Source organism: Branchiostoma belcheri, unplaced genomic scaffold (assembly GCF_001625305.1).
Source record: "Branchiostoma belcheri isolate BF01 breed outbred unplaced genomic scaffold, Haploidv18h27 scaffold193, whole genome shotgun sequence".
NCBI lineage: Eukaryota > Metazoa > Chordata > Leptocardii > Amphioxiformes > Branchiostomatidae > Branchiostoma > Branchiostoma belcheri.
Genome location: NW_017803413.1, coordinates 134,226 through 154,594, shown reverse-complemented (window position 1 = coordinate 154,594; position 20,369 = coordinate 134,226). Strand labels below are relative to the sequence as shown.

General features: G+C 42.2%; 1 protein-coding gene across 1 annotated transcript in view; it reads left to right on the top strand.

Annotated features, from left to right (window-relative positions):
• Nucleotides 1–35: 35 nt before the first annotated feature.
• Nucleotides 36–20,369, top strand: part of LOC109468146 (trichohyalin-like) — a 27,215-nt gene continuing 6,881 nt past the window's right edge. Inside the window, exons 1-9 of the mRNA XM_019766387.1 lie at nt 36–231; nt 1,043–1,338; nt 2,729–3,330; nt 3,794–3,899; nt 7,970–8,099; nt 8,580–8,619; nt 9,167–9,337; nt 10,063–10,164; nt 17,441–17,535. Of these exons, the coding sequence (XP_019621946.1) occupies nt 41–231; nt 1,043–1,338; nt 2,729–3,330; nt 3,794–3,899; nt 7,970–8,099; nt 8,580–8,619; nt 9,167–9,337; nt 10,063–10,164; nt 17,441–17,535 (1,733 nt within the window). The 5' untranslated portion in view covers nt 36–40. The remainder of the gene's footprint in view (nt 232–1,042; nt 1,339–2,728; nt 3,331–3,793; nt 3,900–7,969; nt 8,100–8,579; nt 8,620–9,166; nt 9,338–10,062; nt 10,165–17,440; nt 17,536–20,369) is intronic.

The window sequence follows — 20,369 nt, the reverse complement described above, 5'->3', positions numbered from 1 at the left end:
GTGATGTGAAAAATCTAATCAAGCGCTTTTCTTGTAGGGTATGTGGTCATTAGTTTACACCTGGGCCAACATGGCGTCCTCTTCCCGGTCGTCCAGGCCGCGGAACGGTTATCGTTCTCCAGACAGCAGACACATCCCCGAGGAGGACAAGATCATGTTTGAAAAACTCCATGATGCAGTCGGAAGAACCAAGTTCAAGATCAAATCTCTTGAAGATGAAGTTGTTTCAAAGTAAGCTACCAGAAAGTCCTGAAAGTGTGTCTGTTTTGCAAACCTCCTTTTCTGACAACGCTGTGTCTAACCATGGAAAATCGTGACAGATTTTGAACAACGCGTTTCTATCCTGAATGCATGTGTAGATCTCCAATGTAGCGCCCCAAGCTATTCGTATTGTTACTCAATTTAAAGGAATAATCATAGATGCAACAGGTTGCGAGGCATACGTATTCTTGAGTCCCCGAGCCTCGGGCGTGTCCAAATATTTTGTTTGTTTATTCCGACGTTACCATGAACTGATCGTGAACAGGTGGGGCGGAACTTTCTCTGCAGGTCAATATTGATTAGCAGTCTGTATCACGTCTGTGTTAAGCTAGTCGAATTGCGTCCTTGCGAGGCAGAACTTTCGTTAATTAAGGATCTGTAATGGAAATCACTTGCATTGATATCGACCGCGAATAGAATGGCGCTTTCTCCCAAATGAATAATTGTCTGATTGACCGCCTCTGTCAGTTTATCAATAACACCGTGTGCGTGTGTAGGCTTCTTTCCTGTTGTACTGATTCAGGCTTTATTGTTTTGTCCTCATTAAAGTTTAATAGGGAGTAGGATACATACCGTCTTACGGCATCCTCGGGGAGAAATCACTGACAACGGTAGTGCAGCCGTGACAATACCTCCTGCCATGTAGTGTTCACTAGCAATACTGTGTATATAAATGTTGTTTAATTCATATGGAGGGAGAGGTCTTACCTACTGCAGAGGTAGATGTTGATCTCGAAAATGAGGTGGAGAAATTCATTCTGGATTCTTTTTCCATGAAAAGGGAGCGTGCGGCAGCGAGAGAGGAGGCCCTGCGACGTGAAGCTGAGCGCAAGCAGCACGAGATGGAGGAGAAACGGCTGGTGGACATGTACGGTGATTCTGGGGTCAACGAGGAACTGAAAGAAAGGCTGTCACCAGAAACGTTGAGGAGGAAAAGGAGAGGTGAGAGTCCAAGTCCCACCCCGAGGTCCACGGAAAAACATGTCCGGTTTGAGGACCGGCGGTCATCTGAGTCGTCCATCACCAGCTTAGAGAGGAGACAGGAGGAGGAGGAGGCAGAGGAGGAGGAGAGCAGAGGTGAGACAGTTGTGTAGACTGGAGTTATCTCATTCTGTACTGTGTGGGAAATATTTAACAGTATATAGCAAAAATGTTTACCAAGATGCTGACCAAGGTAATTATATAGTCCTTGTAGACAGATATGGACATTGTTGTTATTATTTGTTATTGCATATTCATCCCATACTCAAACAGGTAGCCATCTTCTCAATTTAAGGCCACAATGACATAACCAATACCATAATACCATTTTATATAACTTGCACAGACTTCAGATGAAAATACAATACAATAGATACGATAATTATGCAACCTCCATTTTGTGAACCATGTCTAGCTTTATCAAAGAAGAAAAATCAGCATCATTAAATTCTTGCTAGAATGCTAGTACATTGTGTACAATGTATCTCAATTGCATGTAACTCAATTCTGTATCATTCTAACAATGCTGTTGGGTTGGTGACCTTGCCTTGCTTTAAATGTGTGTATGGATCATGTCTCTATTGTGTACGTCCACTCACAATGGAGTGACGATGATTGAACATAAAAGAGAGTCCCATTGAAATGCTCTCAGCAGATGCCCATCAATTCACAGGGGACACAATGGAAAGCAACTGTCTAACTAATGTTATTGATTTATCTAAATCCTTTATGCAGTAGAAAAACATGGTAAAATAATTTGGGTTTGTTGAATTAATATGAATAGCTCGCACATAGGCAATGCTCAAGAATGTCGTCTTAGTTTATATATGGTAAACAATACATTGCATGCAAAAGACAGCAACAAATACATTAATCATAATGATATATTTTGAGGGGGGCAGCAATTACTAGTACCGCCGGTAAGAGTTGACTATGGCCACAAAGCCTACAAGCTAGTGTTTGCCCTAATGGAAATTTTCTGTTCAAAGGCAATTGCAAATGCCTACTAAGTAAATTCCACGTCTTCTACATTGTATATACATGTATACTATTCAGTCAATCAGTGGACTGGCCTTTAATGAAGCACACTTGTTATTTGTTTGAATAGCAGCAGGGATTACATGTACTAGAGTATACAGCATTGTGGTCCACAAAGTTCAGCATCTGCATCATTTTCATTGCCATTTGAAAAATGAAAGCATCACAGGTCTGATTTTCTTTTCCAGCTACATCCCTCACTGCTATATACAGAAAAATGGGTCAGAAAAGATTCTTCTTTTATCTCTGTACAAATTCAGGACTATTCATAACTGCTTTGTAATTTCAAGGGGGTTAAATACATTGGTAATTTGCTGACATGATAATTTTGACAGGCATGAGCCCATGAACAAAATTTTCAACTAAAATTTTCTACTAGAGCACCTAGCAAAAGTAAATGTTTTATTATGATTTTGATATTTGATATCATTCCTACTTGTTTCCCTAGATTTTATAGATGACGAGCAGGATGGTGAGAGGAGACAATTGTCGAGAAGAGACATGAATGCCAGCCCTGGCAGAGGCCAGCGTGATTACCGGCGCAGCCCTCCACGAGGCCGGCCCAGACCACCTCCACCCCCTCCCTGGGACAGGAGAAATGACTATTATGATGATGAAGAATACTATGATTACTATGATGATGACTATTATGAGGATGAAGATTACTATGAAGGGCCACCCACGTTACCCCTCCCTCCCAGAAGGTCAAGGTCACCAGGAGCTGGCAGGCCAAGGTCAGCCCCCCCTCGCTGGGGCAGCCCTGGTTCTCCTGCAGGCAGGCGGAGGAGGAGGAGGCCTGACTATGACCAGTATGAGGAGGAGGAGGACATGGACATCAGAGAACTTCATGCTCGCAGCCCTACTAAGAACCAAGAGAGCCAAACTGTTAATCAAAGTGACCAAAGCTTGCAGGTGGACACCACAGCAGATCAGAGTTCCTTTGTTAACATTTCTTTTGACACGTCTAAAGATAAGCCAGAAGAGGAGGCTGGGAAGAGCCTATCTTTGCTACTCACCGAGCTTGATGCAGTCAAGGAAGAAAACAGACAGGTAAGTTTCTCGGAAGAAGGTAAACAAAAACTTAGCATGCAGTTTTTGACACAATTAATAGGTGGCGCTTTTTTGTGCTTAGACCTTTGATGACCTCTACTAGTTAGGCAAAATTTCATGCCTTACCAGTAGGTGTGAGAAATGAAATGCTGAGTTTTTTTTATATCTTGGTAGTGTACTAAATGACTAAGTTGCAAAAACTTGAAAGTATGGTCTTAAGTTAAATAGATAGACAAGAGATTGAAGAGAATTAAAACATAGACGACAAGTTTGTAATAGAGTCTACTATTACTACTACATGTACTAGATGTAATTGATAAAGTTTGGTCTCATTGCCTGCACATACTGTTATACATACATACAAATCTGATGAAGTAAATTGATACATATTTGTATTGCTTGCATAAGTTGCTTGCTTCACGCAGTTATTGTTGATCATCCCAATATTAATGGTTTTCCTCAGTTGAAAGCAAAGCTATCTGAGGCTGAACGAGACTTGCAGGGAATGCAGCTCCAGGAGTCTCTACTTGAGAAGTCTTATGAAGCACAGCTGGCAGAGAAAGGTGCAGGTGAGTAGGAGAAAAGTATAAACTTCATTACTGGGACTTCAGCTATCTGTAGATCATTCACCACTTGTTGCATGTAATAACCCAGGAGAATTAGATGGTAGAATCAAAATCAAAGATTGAGACAGCAATAACTTTATAGTTGCTTAGAGCTTTTCCATGGAAGATTAACCAGAATGATCATTGTCATACACATGCACACACAAACACGTGCACACACACACACACATGCGTGCACACACACATATTCTTGGGAGACCAAAAGGCAGGACAGTTTTGACCCCATTGTCAATGGTATCACTATAGTTACCTTCGCCAAGAATTGGAGAAGGTTATGTTTTCCTGGCCGTGTGTGTGTGTGTGTGTCTGTCAACAGCATAACTCGAGAAAGCTTAGATGGATTATCTTGATATTTGGTAGATGGGTAGGTCTTGATGAGAGCTCGAACTGATTAGATTTTGGGCCCCCTGGCAGCTTGTCATGGTACTGCAGCTGAACTTCCGGTTTTGATATCTCATGATCCAGACATGCTAGGGTGACGAAATTTGGATGGCAGGTAGCTCTTGTGCTGGGGAAGAAGTGACGTGAGTTTGGGCCCCCTAGTTCCTTGCTCTAGAACTGCAGGGGGGTTTAAAGGACAAATGTTTAAAGGAGGATAACTCAAGAACCGATTGATGGATCATCATGATTTTTGGTATGTAGGTAGCTTGAGTAATGCTTGACATAATGATTACAATTATGCAAATATGGATGTAATTTGCATAATTAATGAGGAAATTCTATTAATCAACTGCATTCCATGATAGGAAGTTCAAGCTTGCGACATATGTTATTAACAACGAGAGAAACACAGGCAGATATCGATTATGCAAATGAAGACTTAATTTGCATAATTAATGAGAAAATGTTATAATTGCATAGTGGTAACTGCCTGGAATTTTATACTTGGGGTGTTTGAAGTTTAGTGAAGGTAAACATAATTTAACATAACTTATTCAAATAAGGACCTCATTTGCATAATATATTAGGAAATGCTATAATGGCATTCTTTGTTAAAATAAGACTGTTGGTGGAGATCATGATCAACAGATATAATTCATGCAATTGCGGATCCTATTTGCATAATCAGGGGGATTAATACATTGTATATAAGTTCTCATTCATAAAAGCTAACATCATTTGGCGAAGGTATGAGATCGTGGAACTCTAGTTTTTTTTGTGCTCAAAGATGTACTGATATTTTATCTGTTTGGTGCACCTGTGTATGACTTAGTACTTCCTAAACCAGCTTAAATTTGTCCAGTGACCTGTAAAATTTCATGACAGTTCAGGTGCACTGGTGGGAAGAAGACAGTGTTTAGGGTAACACATTGTGTGGTCGTGCACTTTGTTTCCTCAACTTCCTGGAGAATGATTGGGTTTTGCCCGGTGAAGGTCACTTTTTCTCATTAAACAAAACAATGTTATAATCCTACGGATGTGGTGGGATAGGAAGAGATAAGAAAACACTGCGGAGATTATACAAGTGAAGGGAAGTAGTCTATCTGTTTGTACCTGTGTGTCCACTTCCTACCTGTACGACATGCAGGTGTGTTGTTGTCCTTGAGAACCAATGTGGTCTTGTTTTCAAATGAATGTTTGTTTTGTACTCGTGGTTTATGATAGTGAAAAATGAAAAGGAACAAAAATTTACAAAACAGTAACTACAGAAAATGTTTTCAGTGTCAGACAAGTTATGATCATATAAAAAAGATAATCATCAGTTACAATTAAATCATTTAAATGTTCGCTCTTCTAGAATCAGCCAGGTAGAACAAACAAACAGGACAACTCAGATTTAGCTTTATTGATGAAATAAGAGCCAAGTAAACAGCCTTGTAGGTTAATGCCTACATCTCTGAACATGAAGTCAATAACACTGATGAGATTTTCACTATCCCATGTGGTGCAGGAATTCCTAATCACCTCATAAGAGACAAACCATCATCATTAAGCCTTGATGGAGATGTTAATGTGCAGGACAGAGATGGACTTTGTAGTTACTTTGTGTGTTTAGGAAGAAACTGCAAATGTCTTACTCATCTGGGCTCATTTTTAGGATAATGCAATGATAGACATTCAAAAGATGTTAAAAAGAATTAACAATATCTCAGGAAGAATATTGAGAGAGATTTATCAATTCTACCTTCTATGCTAGGAGACATTTACAGGAATTTGCTGCAGATATGAAGCAAAGAAGAAAACATAGCATTTATTATGAAGGATAGTTTCCATTTTGTAATATAACACTGAGAAGCGACACTTGTCTGTAGAGGGCAGCCAGTCATGAAGTTGTGTACCTTTGTGTGTACGAGTTTGCCCAGTGTAGATTGTTACTGTAACCCGATCTTCCAATTAACTTGTTCTAGCCTACTTCTTGGTCCCAGGTTTACATAAACCATTGTGGCAGCAGGTGTATTTGTACAAGATCTTCAAAAATCTGTTGCATTCTTGCCTGGAGTTCCCTGCCATACTTCTCAAGCTTCTGAGTATCACCAGTTTCTGTTGTGATTGGGTTATTTCTGATGAAGCCCATCTAGCTTTTATTAGAAAATCTCAAAACTGCAACTTTCACTAATTACTGGTGTTTAGCGCCCCACCATCTCATTGGGATTTCTTGGTTTGTGTGAAGTGCTAGTGGAGACATGTCATTCAATGCCCTATTGGCCAAGCCTGAGTGATTCCTGACAAGCCTCTACAAATCCGAGCATGTTGTGTGAGCCACTGAAGTACGGCAACTTCAAACCGCGGGGAGAATAATTGAGCCGTTGGTGTGACAGGTGATTGTATTGAGGGGAGTGAGTCAAGTCCCCGCTGGGGCCTTTCAGGACCGTTCTGAAGGTGCTGGTATCCATGTTTTCTACAACATGATTCAGAGATCAAAGTCTTAGCAACCAAGAGAGGGCGCAAGCTGCTTCCGAAGTGTTACGTCTCAGACTGGCTGATAGCACAGAAGCCCTTGTTCTCATAGATGTCTGCCAACACAGTCTTGTTTCAGATGCTATGCCAGGAAAGATTTACACAATCCTTATTGTAACAGTTTAGGGTAAAGGCGCCAAAGAAGCGTCAAGGAGGTTTTATCTTACAGTGGTGTTAGCAGAGAGATGAAGTGGTCCTCAGCTTTGATGCTGTCTCACCAACTCCTTGCCTTAAATATTCACTTTTCCTCTTTTATTATTAAAGAATATAAAATCTATTGCATTCATGTTTGATGTGAAATGTCCATATATAACATACAAGCCCCTGTCCTGGGTACCTTACATGTTTCATATGTTTATGAGTATTTTTGGGATGGGCAAACAGATCAAAAGGCAATTCTGTAGGAAGATCAAACAGCCAGGTTTGCACGAAGCAGGGATAGTCAAACACTCACATTTGCTTTATTAAACTCTCCAAACATTCCAGTTTGCTTCGGCGCATGTATCAAGGATTTTTAAGCCAACCTCTCTGACGTCCTCGCTGCCACAAGGGCCTCGCCATGAATGACAGCCATGTTTGCGTAAATTAAGGTTCACTTCACCGTGCTTAACTTGCATCGTGTGTCCTGGAAGGAAGCAGATGTGAGCAATTCACATCCCACTTCAGACTCCTGAAAGGAATCTCACAGACGAGCTTTCCTTTCATTTCGCCGCCAAGAAAATCTTACTTTCCACTGTGAATGACTTGTATTCCCGCGCAAGGTTGCTCGGTCACTATCAATGTTGATTTACAAGGATATCCCCCCTCGCTGCCCCTCAAACACATGCAACAAGTGCAGAGCATATTGAATCGGGCAATGTTGGCATGTCTTTACATTTGTGCTTGAATATGTTTGCAGGGTAAAGGTTGGTTAGTACATGATACATTTACCTTCCCCCTTAGCCGGGAGCCTGTGTCCACCACTCCTGGCTGCCCAATTGAGCAGCATGCTCTGTAAAGTGTATCGTTTTGATGCAAAAGTGTGACGGCCAAACAAGGCTGGAGTGGTTGTGTTGGAGAAGCGAGCAAATGTTGTTGTGTTTGTGCTGACTCTCAGCTGCTTGTGCCCCGTGCAGAGCTGATCCATGAGATCCATCAGGCACAGAAGGAGCGGGAGTCTGCCGTCATGAACCGCCTACGCCTGGCCAATGAGGAGAGAGACGAAGCCCTTCTGCGCTGCAAGAGAATTGAGGTCGCCAAGGACCAGTAAGTTCCTCACCTCCAATATCACTAACACCCAGCTTCTAACAACTAAGCCTTTAAATATGAAGAGGAAAGCCTCCAGATTAAACATACCACATTTTCCTACCAGCTCTGTTCCCATAAAACATTTTGTATTGCTGTAGTTTTCTATACATTATACCTGCCATACAAATCTCTGCTAACTATGCACAGGTATCATTAAGTGTTCCTGCATTTTTTATACCTTTTCTACAACATATATGACTTTCTTGTCAGTATACCATTGGATGGTCTCCAACAAATTTGACATTTAATATCTTTATACACTCAGAAAACATATCAGGCCAAAATCAGATGAGATGAGATTTTCGGTGTATAACTGATTGGCATATTTTCAGTGTCAAGGATGTTTCTGCTTACATGTTTCTCAGATGCAGCTCCCCACACAAGCTGCTGCTGCGGTAACATGCTGACGGTTTGCCATTGTGTTTGTCATTTGCACAGGTTGCCATCAAGTGAAGGAGATTACAGCCTGGGTGATGCTGTAAGTGTGGCTGTACTTTATCTCTCCTAATACTCCAGCAAACACTGCTGCTAGCCCACTCTAAAACTTACTGTGTACCACAGAGTCTACAGCCTCGGGTTTCTGGGAATATTTTGGTAAATAGTGTGTCTCCAGCACACTTTGCATGATAGGATTTTTCATTGCCTGACATGTACACATATATCTGAAGTGAAGGATAAGACATATTTTGGGGAATGACAGTGTACCTAGCTTACTTGTATTCAGATTGTACAAATGGTTACATGCACGCACATTGTATATTTATTTGTCAGAGAATGGAAAATACACAAAGGTAGCAGAAGGAATCAACTACTGGTATACATTACAGGTAAAAGCAAGCTCGTGTTGAATAGAATGATTGGAAATCAAAGGTTGTAGGCAATTAAGAATAAATAGTTTACACTCGTAGATATTGGTGCCAAAGTACATGTACATGTAGTTGTGCTGAGGATATGCAAGTGCAGAGATAGCACAAGGTGACAGCTGACAGAATCATTGTCTCTGACATGACTCTGTGACATCCCAGACTTTAGATGAGTTGCTGGACAGAATAGCCAAGGCGGAGACGGGGACAGCCATAGAGAGGGATGGGCAGATGATCCTGGACAGGATTAACAACACCAAGAACAGGAAGAAGCGCATCACCAGCGAGGAGATGAGAGCTATCATAGACGAGAGGGATTCTGCTGCAGAGAAGGTAGGATAGGTTAGTGGGTGGTCTGTGATACGGAAGACCTCAGGTAAACTCACCAATGTTTGTATATACATGTATCCTTCTAGAAACAGTCTAGGCCTTCCATGGACATGCCCTTCAAATTTGCCAGTGTTCTCAGTTCTTTCTGTCTAAAGAATACCATGTTACATTAATGTGTTTTTATACCTGAAGTGTAGTCACCTGTGATCAGGTCAGTCAGGTTTTGCCAGGTGAGTAGTTTCCCCTGACATGTCACACAGGTTTGAAACAGGAGACCCAGCCTGGGAAGAAAGGAGGAGTTCAGCCACAGGTGTAGAAGCTGCTCAAGAGGGGGTTATTTGTTCTTAGCTTTCCTTAGCTTATTGCCTGGGGAGAGTCGGGCCTATATAGAATGGTGTGTTTTGACAGTAGGTCAGTAGAATGTGGATAAGAAGGGGACCAGTGAGCATACACATGACCCATTGCCCTGTTAGAATGGTTTATCCTTCCAGAGATCACATTTGGCCATGTCTTAAAACATTTCCAATTTACACAGTCCGCATGTATTTGAGCCTACATTTATTTGCAACATGCTTTATCTAAACTTACCTATAGCAGAAGTTTACGTATTTCAGTATTGCTTCTTTCAAACTTAACCGACATATATGACAAAACATGTTGGTGATGTCTAAAACTCCTAGGGGGAAATATAGAGCAGAGTTCATATTTTGTACCTTACTCTTCTCCAGGTGAAGAGACTAGAGCAGGAGCTGGCAGGGTACAGGAAGAATGCCGACCGCTCAGGCAAGGCCGTGGTGCCTCGACAGAACAACCAGGAACAGGCACTCAAGGTACTGGTGGCCATCTGAGATGGCATTTTATATCTAAGAAAACACAAATCTGTTCTAAGCCTACATTTGAAATCTCACATTCTTCCATATTCTTAACAAACAAATGTGGTTGATGCTTTGCAGGAAGATTTGCTCACCATTTCTGATAAAGAACTTATTTTGATGCCTACAATACAAAAATTAATCTGTATTGAACATAAGTCATTTTTGTGCACAAGAAAACCAGTTGCAGAGGTAAAAACATCTCTTTCATGAAATGCTTTTCTCCATTACCTAAGTGAACATTAGTGATGGTTATGTGACACGTACTAAAGGTGTACAAGAATAACACAGCCGGGGCTGAGTACAGGTCTGAGAACCTGATATGTCCTGCAGGCCTGTCAGCACTCTAATCTACTGCACCTGTTCTTTGGAAACCAGCAGACATCTTCGTTTGTTTTCCTGTTGTATGATAAGGTGACACCTTTTTATCTGTGATTTCAAACCTACAATTTGTTCAGAATGTGAAGTTGTTTTAAGGTTACTGTAAAGGTGTGTGCAATTTATGAGTGGTCTTTTGTTGATGGCCCTTTGGACACCCTGCATCATGGAACATCTTAAGTGCAAAAAGTGCTTCACCTATACATAGTCATATCCAAGATCTTGAAAATGTGTAGTACCTGTTAAGTATCATTCTGCTTGCTGTCTCATCCAGCCAAACAGGAAAGCAAGTAAACATAAACTACTCACAAACAGCCAAATAAATTTGAACACAACAAAGCGAGCAGAAACTGTACGGAGGCAATCAAACCTCACATAAACAACTACAGCAAACCATCAGAAATGTTGGTCAGTTTGTGTATTGTTAAATGTATTGAGCTTTATTTGTTTGTTATGCAGCAAGTACAATGAGCAGTTATCACAACAAACAAAGCCTTAAGAAATATAAATCTGGTTGGCCCAATTTCAGAAAGCTGAAGAGATGGGCAAGCAAAGTTTTATAGAAATTCTGTCTTAAAGGATAATGAGAGGTTCTGCATCAATCAGTGCACATCCGTGCTTGTTTGCTTGTCAGATCCTTCACAGTTCACTGAAAGGTGAAGCAACCCTGGCAATCCCTCCCATTCAATCCTGCCCATCTCCCTGCAGTCACGCCTTTCTTCCATTACACTCCAATATTTCGCTAATCCCCCAAATGTTGGGCACGACGAGCTGCTTGAACGCATGGGTTGGTCTTCCTCCCCAGATGTTGATGCAGCGGTGCGACACCCCCTGCAAGGAAACCATGTTATATGATGACTGCGGGACTGACGGTTTAATTGACACCAGTAATAGAGACTCCTCTTATCTTCCGGATAAGTCCAACAAGTCACGGGAACAGGAAGTCATTTCTGAAAAGGGGAGAGATAATCTTTCCTTCCTGTGGGTCAGTTTTGAACCATCACTGGGCTCCTTACTGAACCACTTTGTCACACTGAGAATTTCGCTTCCTCTTTCAGGTCATGTCTGTTCATGTTCCCTCCCAGCTGTAGTGCTCCTGAGCTTCTGTACACCTGTGCCCCTATTCATCCCCGTGCTTAGCGAGCACACCTTCACTAATACCTCAGCCCTATTCAAGCTCACAGTGATGGGGTCAGCCAGAGGGCAGGGGATAGCCAGCAACACAACCCTGCTGTTTGCTTATTGTTTTAGGGTCCCCCTCCTTTGTTCCAGGTGTACCCCCATTGTCTTCTTAGGGTGAAATGTCTTTCCCTACAGCACACCTAGATTTGTGCTAATCCTGCTTGGATTGTGTCAAGGCATGAGGGGAGATTTTCTCTTTATCCACCCTTGCTTTAACTTGTGGTAACCCTCCTGTGTTGTGTAAGGTTCCACCTGCCATGTGGCACTTCCCCACCTTGCACTTGTCAGCACAGCCCAAACCCACCTGTAAACTGGCGTGTTTACCCCCAGCAAGTCGAGCAAGGGATGACGTAGGATCCCACTTAGACTGTTGACAATTAGGGAAGTACCAACTGACAGATCGGTGCCTACACAGCTCACCCACCTCACAACTCTGCAAGGAACTTTTATCAGTATCAAGAATTGATTCTTAATGCAGAATTCAATGTCTGCCCAGCCTTAATCAGTTTCCCATGCTCAGAGCCATAAACGAGAGGCCGGGACCAAAATTCTACTAAACAATGTGGCTGCGACCACTTCCCCCTTTTATGGCCTGCCATGAAACGTGTGTGGTAAAGTGTGGGAACTATAAATCTGTAAGTGCTTTCTTCAGAAGTGGAGGCAATATTTCAAGAGATCGCCTTTCCTGTCCTTAAACTCACCTGTTAAATCACTGTTGTGTTTACATCATTAAGCTGCAGATGATGATGTGCTACGCACCATGACTTCTTATCTTAAAGAGATCTTACATCTCAGTGTTGACCTAAGAGACTAACTGATCTTCGCCCAAAAGGTTAATAAGTTGTATTATCCCTCTATTATCTTTTACAGTGACCTCCTGCCCCACAGGTGACCCTTGAGTGACCTATCCTAATGAACTTTATTTGCGAACACCCTTGGAGCATGTTGCTTGTACACCTCCCTATTTGCCGTGGAGGTGTGTGTCCGTATCAGATGCCCATTTGCTGACAGCTCACTCCAAGACTCAGTCCAGTAGAAACACTGTTATGTATTCCAATTACTTCTATTGTGCACCAACTTTTTGATCTGCCCGCCAGCATGTCTAATGATTGACGCATATTGTGGAATGTGACAAGGGCCCTAGTGCATCATGGTTCCTTGCCAGTTTTTCCCTAATGGATGCCATTGTCTTCCATTTGGTGCTGCATCGTAACAACAGTCTCTTTGTATTCCTGTAAATATCACGGTAGAATGTCAATTTGCATTCCAAGGTGCAGGAAAGATTCTGAAGATGGAACATCATGACACAAACAAGTAAACATGCACGTCTTTCAGGCCACCACCAAATATTGTCCCATTCTCTCCAGTTTATAGCATTATGATTGTCTCTCTGTTTGGCTGCTGCCACCCGCAAGCCTTGTTAAAGAGTTCCTCAAATTTGCTGGACTAACTCTGTTCTGGGAGAGAAATTTTGCCAAGTTTGTGGCCGTGTACACAGCTCCCTAATGAATGAGGCAAATAAAAATGACTGGCCGGCCGCCACTGAAATTTGCTCTCCATTTGACTGGAGCTGACAAGATGAGTGCTTGTTTTTGACAACCTAATAAAGTTGGAATGAAACAGCATCAAACCATGAGGGGTTGTCAGACTATGTGTACACCATAACAAATGGCCTGTTAGACATTAGGGGCTAGTAAATCCTCCGACTGGTCTCCAGTTTTATATCAGGGAGACCCAGGGGCCAGAATTACCATGGCATAATCACCCCTATTTGTGGTTGCCCCAGCATCTGGAGGGTTAATACTGCACCTGTGTTTGCTCTGCACCACTTCACAACCGTAGCTTGTGATGCAGATGGACAGCATGTGACAACCGCCCCCCTCACAGTCTGTAGCCGCCCTCTGTCCTCTCCTGTCAGGGGCATTGTAATCTTGTTTTTCACCCTGGTGATCGGAATGACAGCGGAGGTGTGTCTTACTCCTGTTCGTGTCCTACGCTCCACTTGGTGGCCGTAAGGGAAGGGTAAAGCCACGCGCTGTAATTAGTGCTGGCTTAAAGGACAGTCCAACTGTCAGAATTTCTAACTCCCGGGGCCTTGAAGGTCCAGGTGTAAAGCCTGCTACAAAGATGGGCTTTCATTCTGAGTTGAGCGCCCTGCCAAAACCCCTTTATACGTGTGCCATTGGTGCACAAAGGCTGCCCACATCTGTTTACCTGTGCCAGGCAAAGATTAATGACGTGTCTGCAGCATCGTGTGGCCGTGAGCCTCTTCAGCCTTTCACTCGCTGGTAATTTGGAGGCTGGATCTAAAAATGTCAGCACACTCGAGCATTGACAGTGTGTTTGGCCTCTCTCACAACAGGGCAAATGCTTGGCGCTGGGTGTTGCTCCTTGTGCTGCCACCATGGTCACCAATGAGCTTGTCAACACGCGTCATTCAGGGCTCAAACCAAGACATCTGCGCATCCTGTATATTAAAGAGCCAGAGTTGTGAGAGCCTGTTTTTTTCCCACCATGTTGAACAACTGACTGAATTTTAAATCTAGGAAACACAAGTATTCTTATCAAACTGTCTTGGTGTATCAAGTCAACAGCTGGGTGTCACGTATTCTGGGTCAGACTTTATTGTCAGAGCAAATTTCTAGAGTTATTAGTTTCCCTGTACGTCAGGTCCCTGTTTCCCTTGCTCTCAAGTCCATTCACCAGAAGTGCTGGCAACATCCTACTTTCATCTTAATTGTTTTCCTGGGACTGATAACTGACTTTTAAACAAGCTCATGTGCCATGTTTCTCATTTTGGCATATTTTCGGAGACCACCAAACTTGCTCGTGTAGAAAGTTCACAGGTAGCAACTGGTCTTTGCTATCAGCTTTGTTGCCAGGATTGTGTATCTCACTATTTTAGGTTGATTTATAATGCGACCATAAAAGCACATAACATTACGAGGTTTGTTGTAACAGCAGAGATAGTAACTACCATGATTTTAGATCATCAATAATCACTGATCACTTATCACTTGGTCAGTTCTTACCATTTATTACACACCTTTAAAGGGAATTCCGTACCTCTCTTCCTGTACAACGTCCTGTACAAAGTCTTTTATGAGAATTAGTAATGTACTTAGAAGATGCTCTTTAACATCCTGAATGATGGCTTAAAAGCAAGGAGATCCAAAGAGCCATTTGCTTTACATCTTATTTTTTCTGTCCTCTTCCCATGACCTTGTAGTGACCTTGTCCATAATGGCAATTGATGAATATTCATGAACCTGTCCATGAGAAACATCCATCATATTGTTGGTGAAGTCTAAGGAGCAGGCCCTATGTCCAGCTGGAGTTGTGTGTTCTGGACGGCGCCGTGTTTAAACTCGGGCACTGCCAGGTCCAATCGACCAGACGCAGGATAAACGGTCTGTGGAAAGGCCCACAGTCCAGGACAAACAGCTGAAGAGTGGAGTTTACTCTCAGCTCACTATCAGCTCCGAGTGTATTGTCAACACCTCGTGTTGACTCCACGGCATGAAGAGCTTGCCTTCCCCATTGAGCGACGGCAGAACGGGGTTCCAAACGCCGCTGCCGTTGGCCTTGTGCCACTGGTCTGCCCAGTGTTCAAACAGGAGCAAATGATAGTGTGCTCCCTCCAAGCATTTATTGTTGTTTTCTGAAAGTAAGAAGGCCAAAATAAACGGGGCTGAGTGTTGGACAAATGTTGAACCTAGTGTGTTGGGGTTTCCCCTCAACAAAGTCAAGGCGAGATACTGAGCAAATATTGATGTTTTCATTGGGACTTGTTCCTTATGTACATTTTTCGGACTTTTGGGATTACTTTTCACAGTTCAAAGTACACAGCTGTAACACACCTAAATCTTGTGCTTACAGCTGAAGGGTGCAGACATGGCACAGTATGTTCTTGTGTACTGCATACTTATAAGTAGAAACAGTGTGCTACAAGCAATGCATATCATACACGAACATTATGATTCGTGTAGGAATGGTACAAAAAAGGACCATTCAGTATGTAACTGCAATGTACATGTTTATGTCTCCATTGTTTTAGTATGGTACCTCCAAGAATAGTTTCATTTTGTTTTATGTCAGGTCAGATTGTTACGTTTGTGAACATTGTAGACTAATATGGCAATGGGTACCTTCCCCGATAGACTGCTGAACTAACTGCTGAGCCTTTCAACAGTGGTACTTATACAGTTCAGCTGGCCGCTGTCAGTACTATCTTACATCACCTGTAGATTGACAGCCATAAATTCATTTTTTTAAACTTATTCGTATCAGTTGTTCCCATGACAACTGAGTTGTTTGCTTATCCCTTCTTCAACCACTGCATGTGGTGTAAGACCCTTTTTAAAAATGAGATCCATCACTAGTTTAAAAGATAAATATATTTGCCTTAGATTGATTAAAACAGATTATTTTGCATGTTGTGTTATAGAGGAACTTTATTGGATCTTTACAGTTCTTGGAATCTGTACTCATTTCCTCTGTAGTTTCATTAGTAACAGGTGAGGCTGCCAGTGTCAGTTGGGATTTATTTGCTCTCTATGTTGTTATTGCCGACAGCCTTATTAAAGCCGTTATGTAAGAAAAGTCATTTAACATATGAATAGAGGAAGAAAAAGCACATGCATTTGTCACCATAAAAGTGAATATTACTGGGAGAGAGATGCCATAGTTCACAATGGTTTGTTAGGGGAGGCACAGATCTGTCTCTACCTGTAGCAGGCCATTCACAAAATCAATCACTGAGCTGCAATTTCATGTGGCCATCCATCTTGTGTGAATTCCTGGCCTGTCGCAGGGCCGTGAGTGTGACCATTGTGGTGTACCTGTACTGTACCTCCTGGTTCCACCTGCAGGGTACGGTACATGGCGAGGAAACTGGGATGTACTTAGTAACCTGGTCATTTCACTCCCCTCAAACCACAGGTGCACATGACTCGTACAACCAATGTTAAAAAGCATCACATTAAAATGATTGATGGCTATATTTGCACATTAAATGCTGTGTGTGCTTGAGAGATACAAAAATGTGTGTCTCCCAGCTGTCAGTGGTCAGTTTGTCTTAAGTTCTTTTATCTCAAAGTTGGATTAAACATACTTTTCTACAGATTAATGCTAGTCTGTAGGTAGCCATAAAATTGTTACTGTTTTGTCTGAGCTGCCATACCACATGCAGGCTGCAGTGTGAGACTGTAGAAGACTTCCATGTCCTTCTGTGGATTGATGTGATCTTTTTGAGAGGTCAGGGTGAGGTCATGACCTTTCCTTAACCTTGGAGTCAGTTACACCTTGAGAGAAAGTTACACAAAGGTGGTCAATGCATAGGGAAGAAACCTTGATACTGTTGATGTACACAAAGCAAGGAATCGTCCATATATTTTACTGGCATGCCAAGGGCGCAGTTAGCAACAAACATAAATATGCATACTACATGTATATTTATCTGCACAAACACACACACACACATGCACACACAAAATGGCAAAGGCCAATTGGTCATACTTGTACTCTATTCTTTTTTTTCGAAACATTTGGTAAAAAATTATTTATTTCTGAACCACTTGGCATTCTGCTATGTGTACATATATGTGCAAATACAACAGGGACATTTCTCCCTACTCTCTAGTAATGTATCATACTACTTATTTTGTGTCCACAGGAACAACTTGCAGCCACACGACAGGAGAGAGACATGTCCTTTGCAAAGATCAGAAAGCTGGAGGAGGAGGTTCAGCAACTGCAGGTGTATTACAGGTGGGTATACCTTATACTACTGAGATCATTCATGCTCAGATCAATGGGAACTGTTGCATCTGCCTGTTTAAGTAAGGACTTCCTTTCATTGATCTCACATTGATCTAAGGATAATGTTAGAGCCTTTGAAATCAGGAACATTATTGGAATTGGATTTTGTGTCAAGTCAAATCCTTTCCAATGAGGGTACAAGTTTTTTTCCGTTCATTAGATGTAAAGGACAAGGTGTATGGGATAAAGACACAACAAAAAAATCATTAGGACCATTTTATGAAATAATGTTACTTGTGTATGTTAATGTGCACATAACTTTCAAAAGACCCATCATGGGTTGTTATCTCTTTAAAATTGTTGTCATAGTCAGGACTGACACTGCTTCTCAGTGATTGAAAGCAGTAGAAGTATTCAATTTCAATTGAGGTGCACAGATAGGCTTGTTAAACAAACTCCTACAGTGGTAACAGTGGTGTTCCATCTTTGTGTCAACTGCTGCTTAATGCCAACCCAACAGGTCAACTCATTAGCACGCTCCACAGAAATGACACTAGAGCCCTGCAATCCTAGTATAGCACCATTTGTTGCCTAATGTGTCCCGGCTTGTCCCGTATTAATGGGGCCACTTGCACGCTGGCGAGACAACAAAATGCTCTGACTCCATTAGCAGACTTCTCATGATAAAATTACCCCCTAATGGCACCCTGGCAAAGGAGGTCCTGACACCCGAGCCAAATTGATCGGGACTGGCACGCGTGAACCTGATTCTGTTTCTTGCCTGGCAAGGGCAAGGTGATGGCCTGTTATTGAAGTGCAGTGGTACGTCCCTGCTGACAGAGAATTTCATCACCAGGAATATGAAAGAAGTGAGAATTCCTGCGCGGTGGAGAGGTTGCCATGTGTAAGACACGCTGTCGTGCACACGTGTCACAGAAGTAGGTCCTTAAAACGCATATTGCAGAATTGATATTTATTGCAGGATTGAACTTCAATTGTAATCAATCTTTTGAAGGAGGATTGAATGGCAGCGTTGGTAATACGATATTGCCTTTCTGCCATAAAAGTTTGCCACAAAAGTTTTCTGTCACAATGTCCTACTGTTGCCAATTAAGTGTTCATTGCAGACTACATTGGTAAAGTGCAACATTTTCAAACCACCAATTTATTCTTGACGTTTGACACTTGATTCATGTAACTGAATCATATCTAGCATTGTCTGATGAATAATGAGTTCGATTTATCGCGGTTAACCCTATGGGGCCCTGTTGCTAAAAACAGAGCGACGCTTTGTGGCTATGTTTCATGTACATTTTTCCACGTAGCCGTTTGCCGCGTCCCGTTACATCTCCATGGTGCTCTATGCAAAGGGCCGCAACTCACATTTCTTTATGGCCATGGCGTACACTCTGACCATGCAGGACGATACCTGTAAATGTAGGGACGACAATTTTTTAAGTCACCTGTTACAGACTGTTACATAACTTGTGGGCCTGTGGTAAAATTCTCCCACATAAAGTGATCCGTGTCCTGATGTCAAAGGTTAAAAACACATAGACAGCCCCTACCTGGGGTGCACAATACATCCCTTCATGTTCTAACTTTTCACAGGTCACAACACAAGCTCTCCCTCACAGCTGACCTTTCACCCCAACATTTGCATACAGCAGTTTTCAGATCCCCAACCTCCAAGGTGTTTACGCGGCGCAGCGTGAGGCAACATTCCCTTCCCACTCTGACAGGTGCTTGAAGTGAGCTCTCTTAACACACCAAGCATTGGCCGTGCACAAAGAGAAGTTGAAACACTTGTGATAAAGACGCTGATAAGGCCTGTGCTCCCTGCCCGTCAGGAATTCAGTGCCACAAAGCCTTGTTTGTGCTCGGTCTTACCTGGTGAGATGATATGTCAATGAATTGTTGGAAGGTTTACAGGAGTTGTAGGTCATGCCTGTGCTCACAGGTGGGGTTATCGCTGGTGTCATCATAAGTTTTGATGGCTTTTAAGTGGAGTTGGACATGAGAGCCAGCGACAAATATCACAGGTGTTCTGTTGAGCTTGGGTTACTCAGCTCTGCAACATGCATGCAAAACATTCATTAAGGAGCAGTCCTGTTTTTGTTGTTTGGTTGTCCATAACAACCAACATGTAACTGCCAGGAGGCAGGAAAGGTTGACAAAAAGTTGAAACAATTGGAAATTAGGAAATAGTCTGGTTGCTAAGTCCTTACTTTATGTCTTGAAGTGATTGAGTAGAAACCTGTGACAGAGACGTTGAGATAGTCTTTGTTGTTTCCATGAAAGTTATTTGTATGCCGGCCTAAAACCATGGTCACATGGCATGTGCTTGGGTAGGTTAGGCATGAAAACACCTTAAAAACCATCATCTTCATAGCCTGTTGGATGTCAGCTACAGGTATTATTACTGTGTGTTAGAGGACTTAACAGTGTTGTCTTGTTACTCTAAGTTGTTTGCTCTTTCCTGGGTTATCTAGAAATGTTGAAAGAGAGACTACCCAGCTTGAACCAATAGGTGTGCAAGAGAAGGAATATATCCCTTTTCCTTTTTTCTCTGCAGACCTACTTCAATATAAGCAAGAAGCATCTCAAAGTTGCTAAAGCATTTAGAAAATACTTTCCCAGCTCATCTTAAGTAGATAACATTAAATGGAAAATTGTAGAACAAATTTGTCACAGTGTCTCAAGTAGAGTGGTCTTTGTGTTTGATATTTATTTTGGCATGGAAGGCACCATCAAGTAAACCATCCTTAACCTGATCCAGTCTGGAAGAGTTTGTACATAATTGCTGGTAAACAGTATCGGGCTGCTTTGCACATTGCAAAAAA